Below are 16,483 nucleotides of genomic sequence, written 5' to 3' on the forward strand. Positions count from 1 at the left end.
GGCCCACACACCCCTTATCATCTCCTCTGCTGCGGGCTGGTACACACACATCCACCTCTTGGTGACTGTGGCATCCAGTGACAACTTCCATGTGTGAATGAGCCATCATCGATCCAGCACCACAGATACTCATGGTCAGAGGGACAGAGAAATCACAGGATGCGTGTACATGCATGTGTGACCCTGCCCTCAGTCACTATTTCGTCTTTGAAATCATACATTTTGCTAATCTCTTTCTTGTCTGCATCTTTGTATCTAACCTGAGTAGGCTTTTCACAATATTGAAAATGAAAGCAATGGGTTGGATACAGATGAATTTAAGGGAACAATTATATGGTCCCTGGAAGACAATCCCGGGGCCATAGAATGTGTTAGATGTGTCTCTCAATGAGGGTGGAGAAAGAGGTCTACCCTTGCAGAGGGAGACCTGTCCTAGCAAGCCTCTTCCATGAGGCTGAGGAAAGGTCTGCAGCCTGTACTACACTGATGTTCAAAGTCCTGTGTAGTTCATTTCTAGGGATGTCAGAGAATTCCACTGCGGGCTCAAATGAGGCCTGATTCCAAAGAATCCGACCTCCAGGTTCTGCGGCGGAACGGCTTCTCTTACCTCCAGCTCTGGAGGATTTCGTGCGGAGCGGCTCTCTGGAAGGCCATACATTAATGGCAGCTGCCATTAGCCTATCGCTGGGACAAATACAGACAAATGCCTGCCGATTGCGTCTCCTGCCTCGGCATTTCTCAATCAGAGGGAGAAGAGGGTAAAATGCCTCCCTGCAATGAAGGGAGACACATCTGATCCCCCAGCCCACCAAGCTCAGAAGCAACGTCCTCTGTTGTCTCAGAGCACCTTATTAAGTTCCAAGGGGCTTACTCGAGGGTTGCATACTTGCAGGGTGATCTTATGTCTACTCAGAAGTAAGTCCCATTGAGTTCAATGTGGCTTACTGCCAAGTAAGTGAATGCCCAGGATTGGGGCCACAAGAAAACCGCTACACCAGAAGTTAAGCTACGGGGGGGGGGGGGTGATAAGGGAGTGTGTGTAAAGGCAGTCACTTGTGATCCTGCATTTAAAACGGACTTAGAAAACCCCATTTTAAATGCAGGATTGTAGGCTGGTGGCAGATGCATTTTTTTTTTTTTTACTTCAGTCAGTGGAGGGAGATGTGCTCTGTGATTGGACACTGGTTTTGTGGGTCTCCCCTTTAAAAATCATATGAAATTATGAGGATCCCTTTTTGGATTTTATGTGCCCTTGTTTTACCCAGTACCTCCCTACACATTGGCTCCCTGGGTGGATGGGGGAGTCTTCTTTTTCAGCCAAGCAGGAGAAAGCCTTCAAAGTTTGGATTTCACTGGCTATTTAGGGCACAATGCAATGCATGTTTAGACAGAAAAAAAGTCCCACAACTCCCAGCATTCCCCAGCCAGCATGGCTGGCTGGGGAATGCTGGGAGTTGTGGGACTTTTTAAACATGCATAGGATTGTGCCATGCAATTCATCTGGCAGAGTTTGGCATCTTTTAAGATATTTTTAAAGCAGTTGCTTTAGGTGGGAAAGCAGTGCTTCGGTGGGAAAGCAGTGCCTGTCACCTCCAAATCGGAAGGCAATTTGCTTTCAATGGGATTTCCCTCCCTTCTTGAAAAGAGGCAGACACAGGCAAACCTCTGGAGTTTGCAAACGGTGAACCGGAAAACACAGACCGAATTCAATACACTTTCTCAAATCACTGCGGGTGACGGAACGAAAGATCCCTAACAAGCTACAAAAAAGAAACAACGGATTTCATAACATTCGTACATCACTATATTTCTCTCCCATGGGTATCACTGGGAAGGAAACTGTTCAAGAAAGAAAAAGGGGAGGGGAAGAAAAATATGGCTCATCTCTCCCTTCAACCCTGTGGAAATGTAGCAGGGCTTTGGATTTGTCATGGCCTCCAGCATCAGTGCTCCCAACCTGATCAGTAGGGTTATCTTAGTCACAGTTTAGTCCCACTGAAATCAATTGGGGATTATGTCAATCTCAAGTAACTTGCCCCATTTATTTGAATGGGGCTAAAGCATGACTAACTTAGTCTGGGTCCAACCTAATGTGTGTGTTTGTTCAGCTGGTCAGCTACCGGTTTAGACAAGAAGGCACTGATCTGGTGGGCCTGGCTGCCCTTCCAAAGCTAGCAAATAAAGACCGGGTCAGGGAAGTGACCCACTCTTCAGCTTGTGGGTGGGGCTGCCTTTACGCCCTGACTTTTTGTCGTTTCTCTCAGCATTACAGAGAGTATCTTATTTACATGGGTGTCACAGCTGAGCCATATTCCTATGCACATTGATTATGATACAAACATGGACTGGGTCTCTACCCAGGTAAGAAATAACCCCTTGTTTTTTCATTTTCCCCCTCTCCTCAAAAAACGTGGGGGCATGTGGGATTAGACTCCTTACTGGAGGCTGTGTGTGTTTTGTGTGTCCTCGTATGTGCGAGCTCGTTCACACATACACAATTAACGAATTACCATAGCATCAAGCTACAATTTGCCTGTGTGAAAGTTGTGTTAGTTTTTGTAAGTTGTTTTTATTTGTATTTCCTTGGGTAATGATTGTTTCTCTATGTTTTATAAACCGCCCTACGTAAGTAAGTAAATGTCAGTGACAAAAAGCTTCCAGGGAGAACCTTGCCTGAACACACGTGGTTTGATATGCCTTTATTATCCTAGTTCTTCTCTAGCTGTTATATGGTACTTTAAAAAACACACACACCAAACCACGTCAGATGAGCAGAGCAGTAATATTTTGATCTCTTTTCAGGACAGGAGCGTTAAACAAACAAGAACCTGGCCAAGGCAGAAATTAAGTATCTCATTTCCCAGCATTCCTTTTCCACCCAAGGATTTTTTGGAAAAATCATCCCTTTTTAGGAAGAGAGGCCTATCATTCCCAACATTCCCCGGTGTCCTGGTGCAGTCTGAAAGAAGGCCGAACTGAATCAGAACTGAAAAGAAATACTGCACAAATGGAAAGTTTAAGCATCTTTTCAGAATTCAGTTTGGGCTTTCTGAATTTTGGATCACTATAATCATGCATTTCAAATTTGACTTTGAGAGAAAGATTGTCCAGAAGGGTTTTGTGATGAACCTTTAGGACAGGGGTGGGAAACTGGGACGTGCCAAATGTTGTTGGACTCCAACTCCCATCAGCCACAAACAGGATGGGCCATGGTCAGGGATGATAAGAGTTGTAATCCAACAACATATGGGGCAGTATCTAATAGAGACTGCCCGTGAGCAGCTAGCCCCACCAATCCCCTTCTGCAAGCAGTGCCCACCACTTGCGGAATGGAGATTTAGTGCTTCTGGTGGCAACTAATTCTGGGGAATTCTAGAACAGGGCAGGCCAGCAGAACTCACAGAAGGCACTTCTGCCAACCTGCCCCATTCCAGAAACGGGCATTGCCACTGATTTCGGGGCTTGCCCCCAGAAGCAATAAATCTCCATTACTCAAGTGGTGAGTGCCACTTGCGGAAGGGAATTGATGGGGCTGGCCACACATGGAATGGAAGCGGCAGTGAGCCCTGCTGGTGGACAGGCAGCATTGGATACTGCCCATGGAAGGCCACAGGTTTCCCTGGTTAGGCAAAACTCTTAAAACTCTTTCAAGATCAAGCTCCTTGTTGGAACCATTAGCCACACACACGCACACACGCACACGCACGCACGCACACGCACACAATTGGTAGTGCTGGAGAAGGAAAAATAAAAGAGGAGAATCTGTGTTAGAATTCTGAATTCGAAATACTTGCTTAAGAATTTGCTCCCATAATTCATCCCAGCTGTCTTGGCTTGATGGAGCTTCCATGGACCCACCGCACTCCTGTTTCTCTCTTCGTTTTTCACCAGGTGCAGGCAACGTGCAATGTGAGCCAATCTTTTTTCAACGACTGGGTGACAGGGCACCTGAATTTCCAAATCGAGCACCAGTGAGTACAGATGTAGGGCAGTGGGAAAGATCCCTAAAAACACCATGGGGAAATTGCCCTGTCTGTGGTGGGCAGGTGCTCCAGCAGAGTCACAGGCCCTGTGAGAAGAAAGGGGGCCTAATATCACCTCCTCACCTTTCTCTCTCTCGCTGTCTCAGCCTTTTCCCTACAATGCCGCGACACAATTTCTGGAAGGTGGCCCCTTTGGTTAAGTCTCTGTGTGCCAAGCATGGCATTGAGTACCAAAGCAAGCCCCTGCTCACTGGCTTTGCCGACATCTTGCGGTAAGTATCCCGTGACAAGCTGTATTGAGGTAGGGAGATGTGCTGAGGAATGGAGATGGAGAAACCATCTGGGACTTGGGGATGCACACAGATATGAAAGTCAACAGAATACTGAATAGAATACATTTATGTCATGAAGGGTAAAGGGGAGGGAGAATCAGTGAGATGACACTTTCTCTTGGACATACATTTGTGGGCATGCAAATTGCATCTGATCAGATCTAGGCAACTTTAGGCAGAGACCTCAAAAGAAGCCTTGTGCAAGTATATAAGGAAACATGATGATTCATGTCAATAAGGAAAAAGGTGTTAAATGCAGGTTATTTTAGGACATTTTTCCCCATGTTTTCCAGCACAAACCAATTAGAGCAATGTGAGCCAATATTTTTTCTACTCAGTCTACTCAGAAGTAACTCCCATTGTGGTCGATGAGGCTTGCCCCCTGAATGCACATGCCAGAATTTACAGAGAGTCCCCTCAATCGATAGCACATTTTAAAGCACTAATTCCCTAAAGGCTGTAAAGCTCTATCTCAAAGCTGTGGTTCTCCGTTGTTTGGTTTATTGTTGTTTCGAGGTAACTAATTCGCACCTTCCACCCTGCTCTGCATCGGGTTAGAAAGGGGGCTGGTTTCCCCTCTCCCTCTTTCCTGTCCCTGTCTTTCCCAGCACAAACATATGTGTGTCTACTTAGAAGTAACTCCCATTGTGGTCAATGAGGCTTGTCCCCTGAATGCACACTTCAGAATTTACAGAGAGCCCCCTCAATCGAAATAGCACATTTTAAAGCACTAATTCCCTAAATTAGTGATTGAGATAAATTCTACTTAGAAGTAACTCCCATTGTGGTCAATGAGGCTTGTTCCCAAAATGCACGCTCCAGAAGTTACTGAGATTCCCATGCATTGAAATAACACATTTAGGAGCCTCAGTGTCAAAGCTGTGTGTCTTTGATGTTTGCTTCCTTGCTTTTCGAAAGTAATTAATTCGCAGCTTCAATCCTTTGCAGCATCTGGAGCTTCAGTGGAAAGGAGAAAGGGGATTAAAAAGGGGGCTGGTTGGAGCCACGGTGCTTTCAGTATTCAGAGGGCTAGCTCTCTTAAAGGCTGTGAAGTCCTATGTCGAAGCTGCGTTCTCAACTGTAAGGGGGTAATTAATGCAAAGCTTCGATCCTTCACAGCGTTGTCAGCTGTAAGGAAGGACAGGGTAAGCCTCTCACATTGGTGGACCAGCCCCTGCCAGTTGGATGACATTCAGTCCAGCCCCCCTACCCCACCTGGAAGTATGGTCCTGTGAAGGGACTTAGAATGGTGCAGTGCACTAGTTTGTGGAGCTCTGCATAGACCAAAGCCGGCTGCTTGAAAAATCTGGGCAAGCCACCATGGGCTTCTCCTTCCATTGTCATGGAGACGCCCCCCAGGCTGCTAAACAGTCCCTATGAAATCACAAGTCACAGGACACGTCACCCATTTCCCCAGGACTTTTTTTCATATGCTGTCTCTAGCATGATGATGGTGATGCTGATGATGGGAGAAGGAGAGGAGGCAGAAGCCACAGACTTGTCGGATCAGATTAAGGATCTACCGTGGCCCGCATTCCACTTCCAACCAGATTTGGGACGCTTTCAAGAAGTCATAATTTCTGGCACAATAACTGTACCCTGCTGTTAGCAAGGAATGTACATACAGTCACAACAGAAGCACAGCATCATAACTAGAGATGAAAAAAGCACCAGGAACAAAATTCATGCCCAGTGCCTGCTAACTCCATTGGGTCATGATATCAACAGAGAAGCCCATGCATGTCAGTGGATATATTCTGCCAGAGAGTTTTGGAATCCGGTTGTGCTCATAAATCTCCTGGGCCAAACTAACCTCTTTATATATGAGACTGAGGATGGGAGGGCAGTGATCCAGCAATAGTAATAAAATCTTGTTAGCTGTTGTAATAATGGGGAGTGTTCAGAACTGGCCAGTTATTATCTGAAGCCCTGAGGAAATGTAGAAGATTTAGGCTGCAACCCTATGTACATTTACCTGAGAATAAGACCCACTGACCACAGTGGGGCTGACTTCTGAGTGAGCATGCCTAGGATTGCATGGCAATCATCATCATTGCCATGACTTGTTCTGCAAAAGCACGGCTCTGTCTAAAGCAGGAAATGTGATGGAGAATGGCCCTGCATCCGCACTTCATGTGGTCCAGTGTAGACACGGGGTTAGTCCTACTCAGAGGAGACTGGTGGCTCCGATTTCGTTGGGGCTGTGAATCCACTCTGGGTTTCAGTCAGAACCAGCCAGAATGCCAAAGGAGCTATCCAGTGTGCTGAACCTATTTGGGGCATAGGGCTTAGCCCCATGGATAGCTTAGAGTTCTGGCTGGTTCTGACTGAACCCCACAATGGATGCACAGCCCCACCAAAATTGGGGGCCCCGGCCTCCACTGGTCCTACTTTGGGTAGACGGACTGAAATGAATGAGACTTGCGTTAGACTAACATTGAATACAACACATTGGATACAACCCACTGCTACTAAAATTGGCTGCAATCAGGTCATCTATCCAATGAACCCCTTCATGGATCACTGCCTTGTTCTGGCGAAGGGGCTTGCGTAACTCAGTGAAGCCATAAGCTATGCCGTGCAGGGCCACCCAAGACGGACAGGTCATGGCAGAGAGTTCTGACAAAATGTGGTCCACTGGAGAAGGAAATGGCAACCCACTCCAGTATTCTTGCCAAGAAAACCCCATGGAACGTATCACAAGGCTAAAAGAGATGACGCCGGAAGATGAGACCCTCAGGTCGGAAGGTGTCCAATATACTACTGGGGAAGAGCAGAGGGTATTTCCAAGTAGCGCCAGAAAGAGTGAAGCGGCTGGGCCAAAGCCGAAAGGACACTCAGCTGTGGATGTGTCTGGTGGTGAAAAGAAAATCCGATGCTGTAAAGAACAATATTGTTTAGGAACCTGGAATGTCAGATCAATGAATCAAGGTAAGCTGGAGGTGGTCAAACATGAGATGGCAAGACTGAACATCAACATCTTGGGAATCAGCGAACTAAAATGGACAGGCATGGGCGAATTTAATTCAGGTGACCATCATATCTACTACTGTGGGCAAGAATCCCTTAGAAGAAATGGAGTAGCACTCATAGTCAACAAAAGGGTGGGAAAAGCAGTACTGGGGTACAATCTTAAAAATGATAGAATGATCTCAGTACAAATCCAAGGCAAACCATTCAACATCACAGTAATTCAAGTCTATGCCCCAACCACTGAGGCCGAAGAAGCTGAGGTTGATTGGTTCTATGAAGACCTACAACACCTTCTAGAACTAACACCCAAAAAAGATGTCCTCTTCATCATAGGGGATTGGAATGCTAAAGTAGGAAGTCAAGAAATCACCGGGATAACAGGCAGGCATGGCCTTGGTGTACAAAATGAAGCAGGACAAAAGCTTTTGCCAAGAGAACACGCTGATCATAGTAAACACTCTTTTTCAACAGCACAAGAGACGACTCTACACATGGACATCACCAGATGGTCAATATCGAAATCAGATTGATTATGTCCTTTGCAGCCAAAGATGGGGAAGCTCTATACAGTCAGTAAAAACAAGACCTGGAGCTGACTGTGGCTCAGATCATGAGCTTCTTGTTGCAAAATTTCGGCTTAAATTGAAGAACGTAGGGAAAACCACTAAACCATTCAGGTATGACCTAAATCATATCCCTTATGAATATACAGTGGAGGTGAGGAATAGATTTCAGGGATTAGACCTGATAGACAGAGTGCCTGAGGAACTATGGACGGAGGTCCGTAACATTGTTCAGGAGGCAGCAACTCAATCCATCCCAAAGAAAAAGAAATGCAAGAAAGCCAAGTGGCTGTCTGATGAGACTTTACAAGTAGCTGAGGAAAGAAGGGAAGCGAAAAGCAAGGGAGAAAGGGGAAGATATATCCAACTGAATGCAGAGTTCCAGAGAATAGCAAGGAGAGATAAGAAGGCCTTCTTAAATGAACAATGCAAAGGGAGGAAAACAACAGAATGGGAAAGACTAGAGATCTCTAGGGGTGGACGAAAGTCCCTTACCTTTCACCGAAGCTTGTTCGCGGTGGGGGGGAGGCGCTTCGCTGCTCCCCCCGCGAAGTTCAGGCCAGGGGGGAGGCTTCCCGCCTCGCCCCGGCCGAAATTCAGGCCGGGGAGGAGGCTTCCCGCCTCGCCCGGCCGCGAACTCGAAAGTTAAAAAAAAACAAAAACGCCCCCGTGATAGGCTACGTGACGATTAACGTAGCCTATCACGGCTAGATCTGCAAAGTCAGCCATGATAGGCTACGTTAATCGTCACGTAGCCTATCACGGGTGACTTTAAAAAAAAAAAAAAGCGCATACGCTATTGGCGGCCCCCATAGAGAGCCGCCATTCCCGTTCCTTATTTGGTCGCTGTAGTCTACGTAAATCTTTACGTAGACTACAGCGACCAAATAAGGAACGGGAATGGCGGCTCCCTATGGGGGCCGCCATTATCCATACGTGCTTTTTTTTTCTTTTTTTTTCACAGTCAGCTCCAGGTCTTGTTTTGGCTGACTGAATAGAGCTTCATCATCTTTGGCTGCAAAGTACATAATCAATCTGATTTCAATATTGACCATCTGGTGATGTCCATGTGTAGAGTCGCCTCTTATGCTGTTGGAAAAGAGTAGGGGTGCACAAAAGCCACTTACCTGGTGTCGCAGCTTGCTTCGCGGTGGGGGGGAGGTGCTTCGCTGCTCCCCCCGAAGTTCAGGCTGGGTGGGGGGAGGCTTCCCGCCTCTCCCGGCCGAAATTCAGGCCGGGGAAGAGGTGCCTCGCCTCGCCCGGCCGCAAAATAAAAAGTTAAAAAAAAAACGCCCCTGTGATAGGCTACGTGACGATTAACGTAGCCTATGACAGCTAGATCTGCAAAGTCAGCCATGATAGGCTACGTTAATCGTCACGTAGCCTATCACGGGTGACTTAAAAAAAAAAAGTGCGTACGCAAATGGCGGCCCCCATAGGGAGCCGCCATTCGCGTTCCTTATTTGGTCGCTGTAGTCTACGTAAATCTTTACGTAGACTACGGCGAAAATAAGGGCAACACAAATAGCGTTGCCCTCATTTTCGCCGTAGTCTACGTGATCTTTACGTAGACTACAGCGACCAAATAAGGAACGTGAATGGTGGCTCCCTATGGGGCCCGCCATTAGCCGTACGCGCTTTTTTTTTTTTTTAAGTCACCTGTGATAGGCTACGTAACGATTTATGTAGCCTATCACGGCTGACTTTGCAGATCTAGCCGTGATAGGCTATGTTAATCGTCACGTAGCCTATCATGGGGGCGTTTCTTTTTTTTTTCTTTTGTTGGAATGGCAGCGGCGGCAGCCGGTCGAAAGACCAGCTGCCGCTCCCGCCCCGCACGAACAGCTGCCAAACCGCTGGCCGGACCCGCCGCCGGGAGGGACATTCAGCGAAGGTAAGTCCCGTCCCGGGGGTTTGCGGGGGGCGGGGGGGTGCGAAGGATTTCTCCCCGAAACTTTTTTGGGGGGCCGAACACGTTGGCGCTCGGCCCCCCGAAGTTTCGGGGAGAAATTCTCCGCCATCCCTAGAGATCTCTTCAAGAAAATCGGAGATCTCAAGGGAACGTTTTGTGCAAAGACGGGCATGATAAAGGACAAAGAAGGCAGGGACCTCACAGAAGCAGATGAGATTAAGAAGAGGTGGAGAGAATACACAGAAGAACTATACAGGAAAGATCTTAATGTCCCTGATAGCCATGATAGTGCGATCACTGAACTTGAGCCGGACATCCTAGAGAGTGAAGTCAAGTGGGCCTTAGGAAGCATTAGTAACAACAAAGCTAGCGGAGATGACAGTATTCCAGCTGAGCTATTTAAAATCCTAAAAGATGATGCTGTTAAAGTGCTGCATTCAATATGCCAACAAATTTGGCACACTCAACAATGGCCGCAAGACTGGAAAAGGTCAGTTTACATTCCAATTCCAAAGAAGGGCAATGCCAAAGAGTGTTCAAACTACCGCACAATTGCGCTCATGCCAGCAAGGTGATGCTCAAAATCCTACAAGCTAGGCTTCAGCAGTATGTGAACCGAGAACTACTGGAAGTACAAGCTGGGTTTCGAAGAGGCAGAGGAACTAGAGATCAAATCGCCAACATTCGCTGCATCATGGAGAAAGCAAGAGAATTCCAGAAAAATGTCTATTTCTGCTTCATTGACTACGCTAAATCCTTTGATTGTGCGGATCACAACAAACTGTGGCAAATTCTTAAAGTGATGGGAGTACCAGACCACCTTACCTGTCTCCTGAGAAACCTGTACGAGGGTCAAGAAGCAACAGTAAGAACCAGACATGGAACAACCGATTGGTTCAAAATTGGGAAAGGAGTACGACAAGGCTGCATATTGTCACCCTGCTTATTTAACTTATATACAGAGTACATCATGAGAAACGCCGGGTTGGATGAATCACAGGTCGGAATTAAGATTGCCAGGAGAATTATCAACAACCTCCGATATGCAGATGATACCACCCTAATGGCAGAAAGCGAAGAGGATCTCAAGAGCCTCTTGTTGAGGGTGAAAGAGGAGAGCTGGTTTGAAACTCAACATTAAAAAAACGAAGATCATGGCATCTGGCCCCATCACTTCCAGGCATATAGAAGGGGAAGAAATGGAAGCAGTGACAGATTTTACTTTCTTGGGCTCCAAGATCACCGCAGACGGTGACTGTAGCCATGAAATTAAAAGACGCTTGCTCCTTGGGAGGAAAGCTATGGCAAACCTAGACAGCATAGTCAGAAGCAGAGACATCACCTTGCCGACTAAGGTCCGTCTAATCAAAGCTATGGTTTTCCCAGTAGTAATGTATGGCTGTGAGAGCTGGACTATAAGGAAGGCTGAGCGCCGAAGAATTGATGCTTTCGAACTGTGGTGCTGGAGAAGACTCTTACGAGTCCCCTGGACTGCAAGGAGGTCAAATCAGTCCATCCTAAAGGAAATCAACCCTGAGTGCTCATTGGAAGGACAGATACTGAAGCTGAAGCTCAAATATTTTGGCCACCTAATGCGAAGAGAAAACTCTCTGGAAAAGACCCTGATGCTGGGAAAGACTGAAGGCAAAAGGAGAAGGGGACGGCAGAGGATGAGATGGCTAGATAGCATCACCGATGCAATGAATATGAACTTGAGCATGCTCCGGGAGAGAGCGCAGGACAGGAAGGCCTAGCGTGCTATGGTCCATGGGGTCACGAAGAGTCGGACACGACTGAACAACAACAATCCAATGAACAAGAATTTCACAAATTTGTGAAAGATACACTGGGAGTTGCTATCTTGCCAGAATAATTTTTGTTAAGACCCATTGACCACAGTGGGACTTACTGAGTAGGATTGCATGGCAAGAGTATATCTGCTCTTGCATCTCTGGGTTTCAGTCAGAACCAGCCAGAATTCTAAAAGAGCTATCCAGTGTGCTGAACCTATTTGGAGCATAGGGTTTAGCCTGCTGCATTAATATGAAGCACCGAGAAAGAGTCAAGAATGCTAAAACAATCGCTATTATAGCTGTGTTTACATATGACTTTTGTAATCTGCCCGATGTACACGGACACAATATAAAGAGCACCATCCCAGTTATATTGGGAAATATAGTATTAATTGCTGGCTGGCAGATTCTTCACATTTGTGCAGTTACACACAATAACGAACTTCCTGATCACACATCTTAATGCAATTGCTATAAAAACTAGGGATGTCGGAGAATTTCTCCACGAATCTCCGGGAGGCCGAATGCCAATGCATTCGGCCCCCGAAATTGGTGGGGAAATTCTCCGACACCCCCCTGCCCCCCCCCCAGGATGGTACTTACCTCACGCGAATGTCCCTCGCTGGTGGCGGTTTGGCGGCGGCGGCCGGTCTTCCTACCAGCTGCCGCCACCGCCATTTCCAAGTAAAGTGTAAAAAAAAAATAAAAGTGATAGGCTACGTAAAGGTTTACGTAGCCTATCACGGCTGACTTTGGGGGGGGGGGGAAAAGTGCATACGCAAATGGCGGGGGCCATGGTGTTGCCCTTATTTTCACCATAGTCTACGTAAATCTTTACGTAGACTACCCGTGCCAATAAGGAACGCAAATGGCGGCGCCCATGGGCGCCGCCATTTGCATACGCGCTTTTTTTTTTCTTCAAAGTCAGCCGTGATAGGCTACGTAAAGATTTACGTAGCCTATCACGGCTGACTTTGAAAATCTAGCCGTGATAGGCTACATAAATCTTTATGTTGCCTATCACGTTTTTTTTTTTTTTTTTACACTTTACTTTTTTCTTTCGCGGCAGGGGAGATGGGGTGCTCCCCCCCGGCCAGAATTTCGGCGGGGAGGGATGGGGTGCCTCCCCCCCCCTGAAAACAGCTGCGGGACCAGGTAAGGGACTTTCGTCAATCCCTAATAAAAACTAGCATTTGCAGGCAATTTTGAACAACTTGTTAATGCTGGCAAAAACACCTGGAATAACAGGAAGATGCCCAGTGTTTAGAATTTATTTAGGCTAGTTCACAACAGATTGACTCCAGAGCAATCCAATTCAAGTCAATGGGAGTGCTTCAGAGGAGGCAGGGTGTGGATTGTGGCCACTCAGACCTGTCTGGAACGTAACTGCAGAAAAAGAATGAGTGCCACATAAATAAATCATAGAGCTGTAGGGCAGCTTGTCCATCCACCCTGTCCAGCTTCTGCTTGAAGGCCTCCAACGAGGGAGAGCCCACCACCCTTCCAGGCAATTGGCTCCATTGCTGAACTGCTCTTACGTTTTGTCCAAGGACAACATGGACGCGTGAATCAGAAAGTCAAGTTCCCTGCACCGAAACAATTGAGTTATCCCAAGCTCTTCTTCTGTTGAAAAGAAAATATGAAAGGCATGGGGCTAGACACCACTGCTCCTGAACTTGCTACAACCTGCTACAAGGGGACATACATTTAGATATTTGCATCATCGCCTCAGTGCCATTGGCTGTTTCAGCTGAAGGCTCTGACCACAAAATGCTTAACATGCAAAGCTTCCGATACCTATACCGAGTCAGACCATGGGTCTGTCTAGACCAGGGGTGGGCAGCATCCCTCACTGGTGGCTATGCTGGCAAGGTGGATGGGAATCGTAGGCCAAAACATCTGGAGGGCCACAGGTTGCCCACCCCTGTTCTAGACCAGTACAGACTGGGATTCCAACTCGTAGCAGCCCCCCAAGACCTCTGAGATCCTTTTTTAACTGGAAATGCCAGCGACTGCCCTGGAGACCTTCTACGTGCCTACCGTGTGCTCCACCGCTGGGCCAGGGCTTCTCTCTCTTAAAAGAGCGCCTGCCCTCCGCACCAGGTTTGGTTGCTCTGACAACATAGTGCCATTGAACCGTGGCCCTGTTGGTCAGAAAACATCAAGGTGTGGAAGATCTGGGAGGAGAAGCAGCGTGTAGAGACAGTTGACACCGAAAGCGGCCTGCTGCCCCCTCTCCTCTAAATTCACTGCTTGTTACCTCTCCTTTTCTTGAATCAAACGCATATGCTTTCCGTGTCTTCTGTCCCATAGCCATCAACCAAGCTCTTTTTTCCCCTCTTCTTTGCAGTTCCTTGAAGGAGTCAGGCAAGATCTGGCTCGAAGCATACAATCATGGATAAGAAGCATACCCTCCCCAAGTGCATCACCGCAGAAAGCATATAAAGCTAGAGGGCAGACGGAGATGGGACTGAGCTAGCCTTCTGGGATATGAAAGCTAAGGTCATTCACAGCGGGGAAGAGGATGCGGGAATAGATACGCCTTTGCTCTGATCCAGGGGGACTCTTACGATGTCCTTATGAATGTCTATGAATATGAGGATAATACAGTCATATACTCTGTTTTGCCTTTCTGGGGCTTGGGTGCAGCATTAATATGGGTATCGCAAGATTTCTCAGAATTGCTCTTTAAAATGATAAGGGGGCTTTTAGCCATAGCCTCCCCCCCCCCACCCCGTTGATAACTCTCTTACTGTGGTTACGGAAATGAACTTTCTTACTCTCTGACTGGGCGGGCGGGGGCAGGATGCTACACCATTTCTTCGTAACGTGGTAGCTAGAAGTAGTGTATGGAAAATAACGAAGAATACTAGGAGAAAGGGGAAGAATCAAGACAAGCTCCAAAGGAGTAGCTGAATTAAAGAAACCCGGTTACGGTTTGAGGACAAGACTAAAGATAAAGCAGAAGAAGAGTATGGAGCATAGACCGCAGGGAGCAAACCACTGAGATACAAGCAGGAGCAGAGAGGTTGTAAGTACCATGTTGTATGGTAAGTGGGGCTCACTCTGAGAACAGGCAGCTTGATACAGGTAATACCTGTGACTAGCTGGACAATGTGAACCAAGAAAAATAGGGGTGGGGAACCCCTACTCGCATGATACGCAGTTCTGAAAGGAGACTGGGGAAATCAGCTAAGTTTGAATAAACATGTTTCACAAATGGACCATCGCTGCAATCTAGGTGTGTTTACTCAGACGTCCCACTATATTCAGTGGGCTTCCTCCCAGGTAAGTGTGTATCAGGGTGGAACCTTCGGTTTCCTTTCGAAGCACACTTACTAGGGGGTAAGTCCCATTGAACCAGGGGGCTTTTGTGAGTAAACAGGCTTGGGATTGTGCTGCACATGTAGTATTGTCATTGCCACTGTTTCTTCCTCCTTCAAACCTTTCTAAACTGTTAGTAATTTTGCTGTTAAGGTGTTACTAAGCTCTGCCTGGTTCCTCATAGTACCAAGATATCAGAACTTTTGGGGAAAGGATCTGATTCATTTTGGTAGGGATGAGTGTGTGTGTGTGAGAGAGAGAGAGTAGGGCATGTATGTTCTAGGCTTAAATTGTACTAACCTGAATAAACCCTATAATGAGAGCACGCTTGAGTCTGCCTGTTTGTCTGTCGGTCAGTGCCATGGCACCAAGACCGTGGAACCTAGACGCTGCAGGCTTGGCGCCCAGACGAAGGGGATCCTCGGGGTGTGCTCCTCTGGTCATTTTGCTGTTACAACGCACGAATTGCTAAGGTGGCCCCCTTGGGTTTGAAGCCTGCAGTGCCCCTGTTGGTCACTAGGTGGCAGATGCCCCTCACCTTCGCCTAGCTTTGCAGGCAACGCAGGTCGAGGCCAGGGGCGTCCAAGGAGCTGAGCGACACTCCTGCCCCGTCCCCCCTGCTCAGGGCAATGCGGTGGCCAGAGCCCTCCGCTGGGGCTATTGGGACGCACCACGGCAGGGGCTTTGCCTAGGGGTGCTAGCAGGCAGGGGTTCCCTCAGACAGGGTGGGCACAATGTGTCCACCTCCAGCAGCTGCATAGGCTTGGTCCATACCCCAGCCGGAGAGGGAAGAGCTGCAGGGAGCTCGCTCCACCCCCCTGCTGGGAAGGACACGCAGCTCCACCTGGCAGCTGCCTGGGCCTGCAGACTGGCCTCGTCCCTCAGCCAGAGAACCAAGGGCCGCTGGGAGGCTGCACCCCCCGCCTCCCGGGAAGAACACCTTGACCAGCGGGAGGCCAAGCTGGCCCGGTACATCGGCCAGCGGTGCATGTGCTTTCTTTCCCCTCCTCCCTCCCTCCCCCTTTTCCTTTTGTGTCGTGTCTTTTAGACTGTGAGCCTGAGGGCAGGGGCTGCCTTTAAAGATTAGCCTTTGTAAGCCACTCTGGGAGCCTTTTAAGAGCGGGGTAAAAATGCTCAAAATAAATAAAATAAATAAGGCTTTGCTGTTTCAAAGTACGGGACATTCCGTTTTTTCTCCTGTTTTTTTGTCGAAGCAATAAAACTAAGAGCTATTCCACCCCGTGCAACGCCAGGTTCGACGCTATATAATAAAAGAGTTTGTAGACATGAGGATTTCACCTTTAAAACAGCACCATGTTCAAGGAGGTGTTGGATTCCAATGTGCGATGTCCCACGTGCGTATCTGAGCTGGTGGCCAGGTGCAAAAGAGGACAGGGCTTCTGCACCTGTAATAGTTGTGTGGAAATGGAATTTCAGCCATGTATCCAATTCTAGCAAAAGTGGATACATTTAAGAAATGGCTCTGGTCCCAAAGCACCAATAGCGCATTTCTGAAATCTGTTTTTTTAAAGAACTTTTACATGGAACTACTTCTTTTAAGGAACGTCTGAAGTGAGGTTTATCCTTGGATTGACGGACAGGA

General features: G+C 47.7%; 1 protein-coding gene across 5 annotated transcripts in view; it reads left to right on the plus strand.

Moving 5' to 3' along the window:
- The window catches only part of LOC146357931 (acyl-CoA (8-3)-desaturase-like), a 39,633-nt gene extending 24,431 nt beyond the window's left edge, over positions 1–15,202 (plus strand). For 2 of the 5 annotated variants that reach the window (XM_084854401.1, XM_084855278.1), the window contains 5 exons: positions 2,265–2,361; positions 3,892–3,971; positions 4,130–4,255; positions 12,626–12,711; positions 13,907–15,202. In XM_084854401.1, coding sequence (XP_084710527.1) covers positions 2,265–2,361; positions 3,892–3,971; positions 4,130–4,255; positions 12,626–12,711; positions 13,907–13,914 — 397 coding nt within the window. In that variant the 3' untranslated portion in view covers positions 13,915–15,202. The remainder of the gene's footprint in view (positions 1–2,264; positions 2,362–3,891; positions 3,972–4,129; positions 4,256–12,625; positions 12,712–13,906) is intronic. The other 3 variants (XM_084855016.1, XM_084857006.1, XM_084856111.1) reach the window with 2 other exon arrangements.
- The last annotated feature ends 1,281 nt before the right edge of the window (positions 15,203–16,483 follow it).

The sequence above is a fragment of the Heloderma suspectum genome, chromosome 1 (genome assembly GCF_057233095.1).
Source record: "Heloderma suspectum isolate Gila_16-S chromosome 1, 16-S_ref, whole genome shotgun sequence".
NCBI lineage: Eukaryota > Metazoa > Chordata > Lepidosauria > Squamata > Helodermatidae > Heloderma > Heloderma suspectum.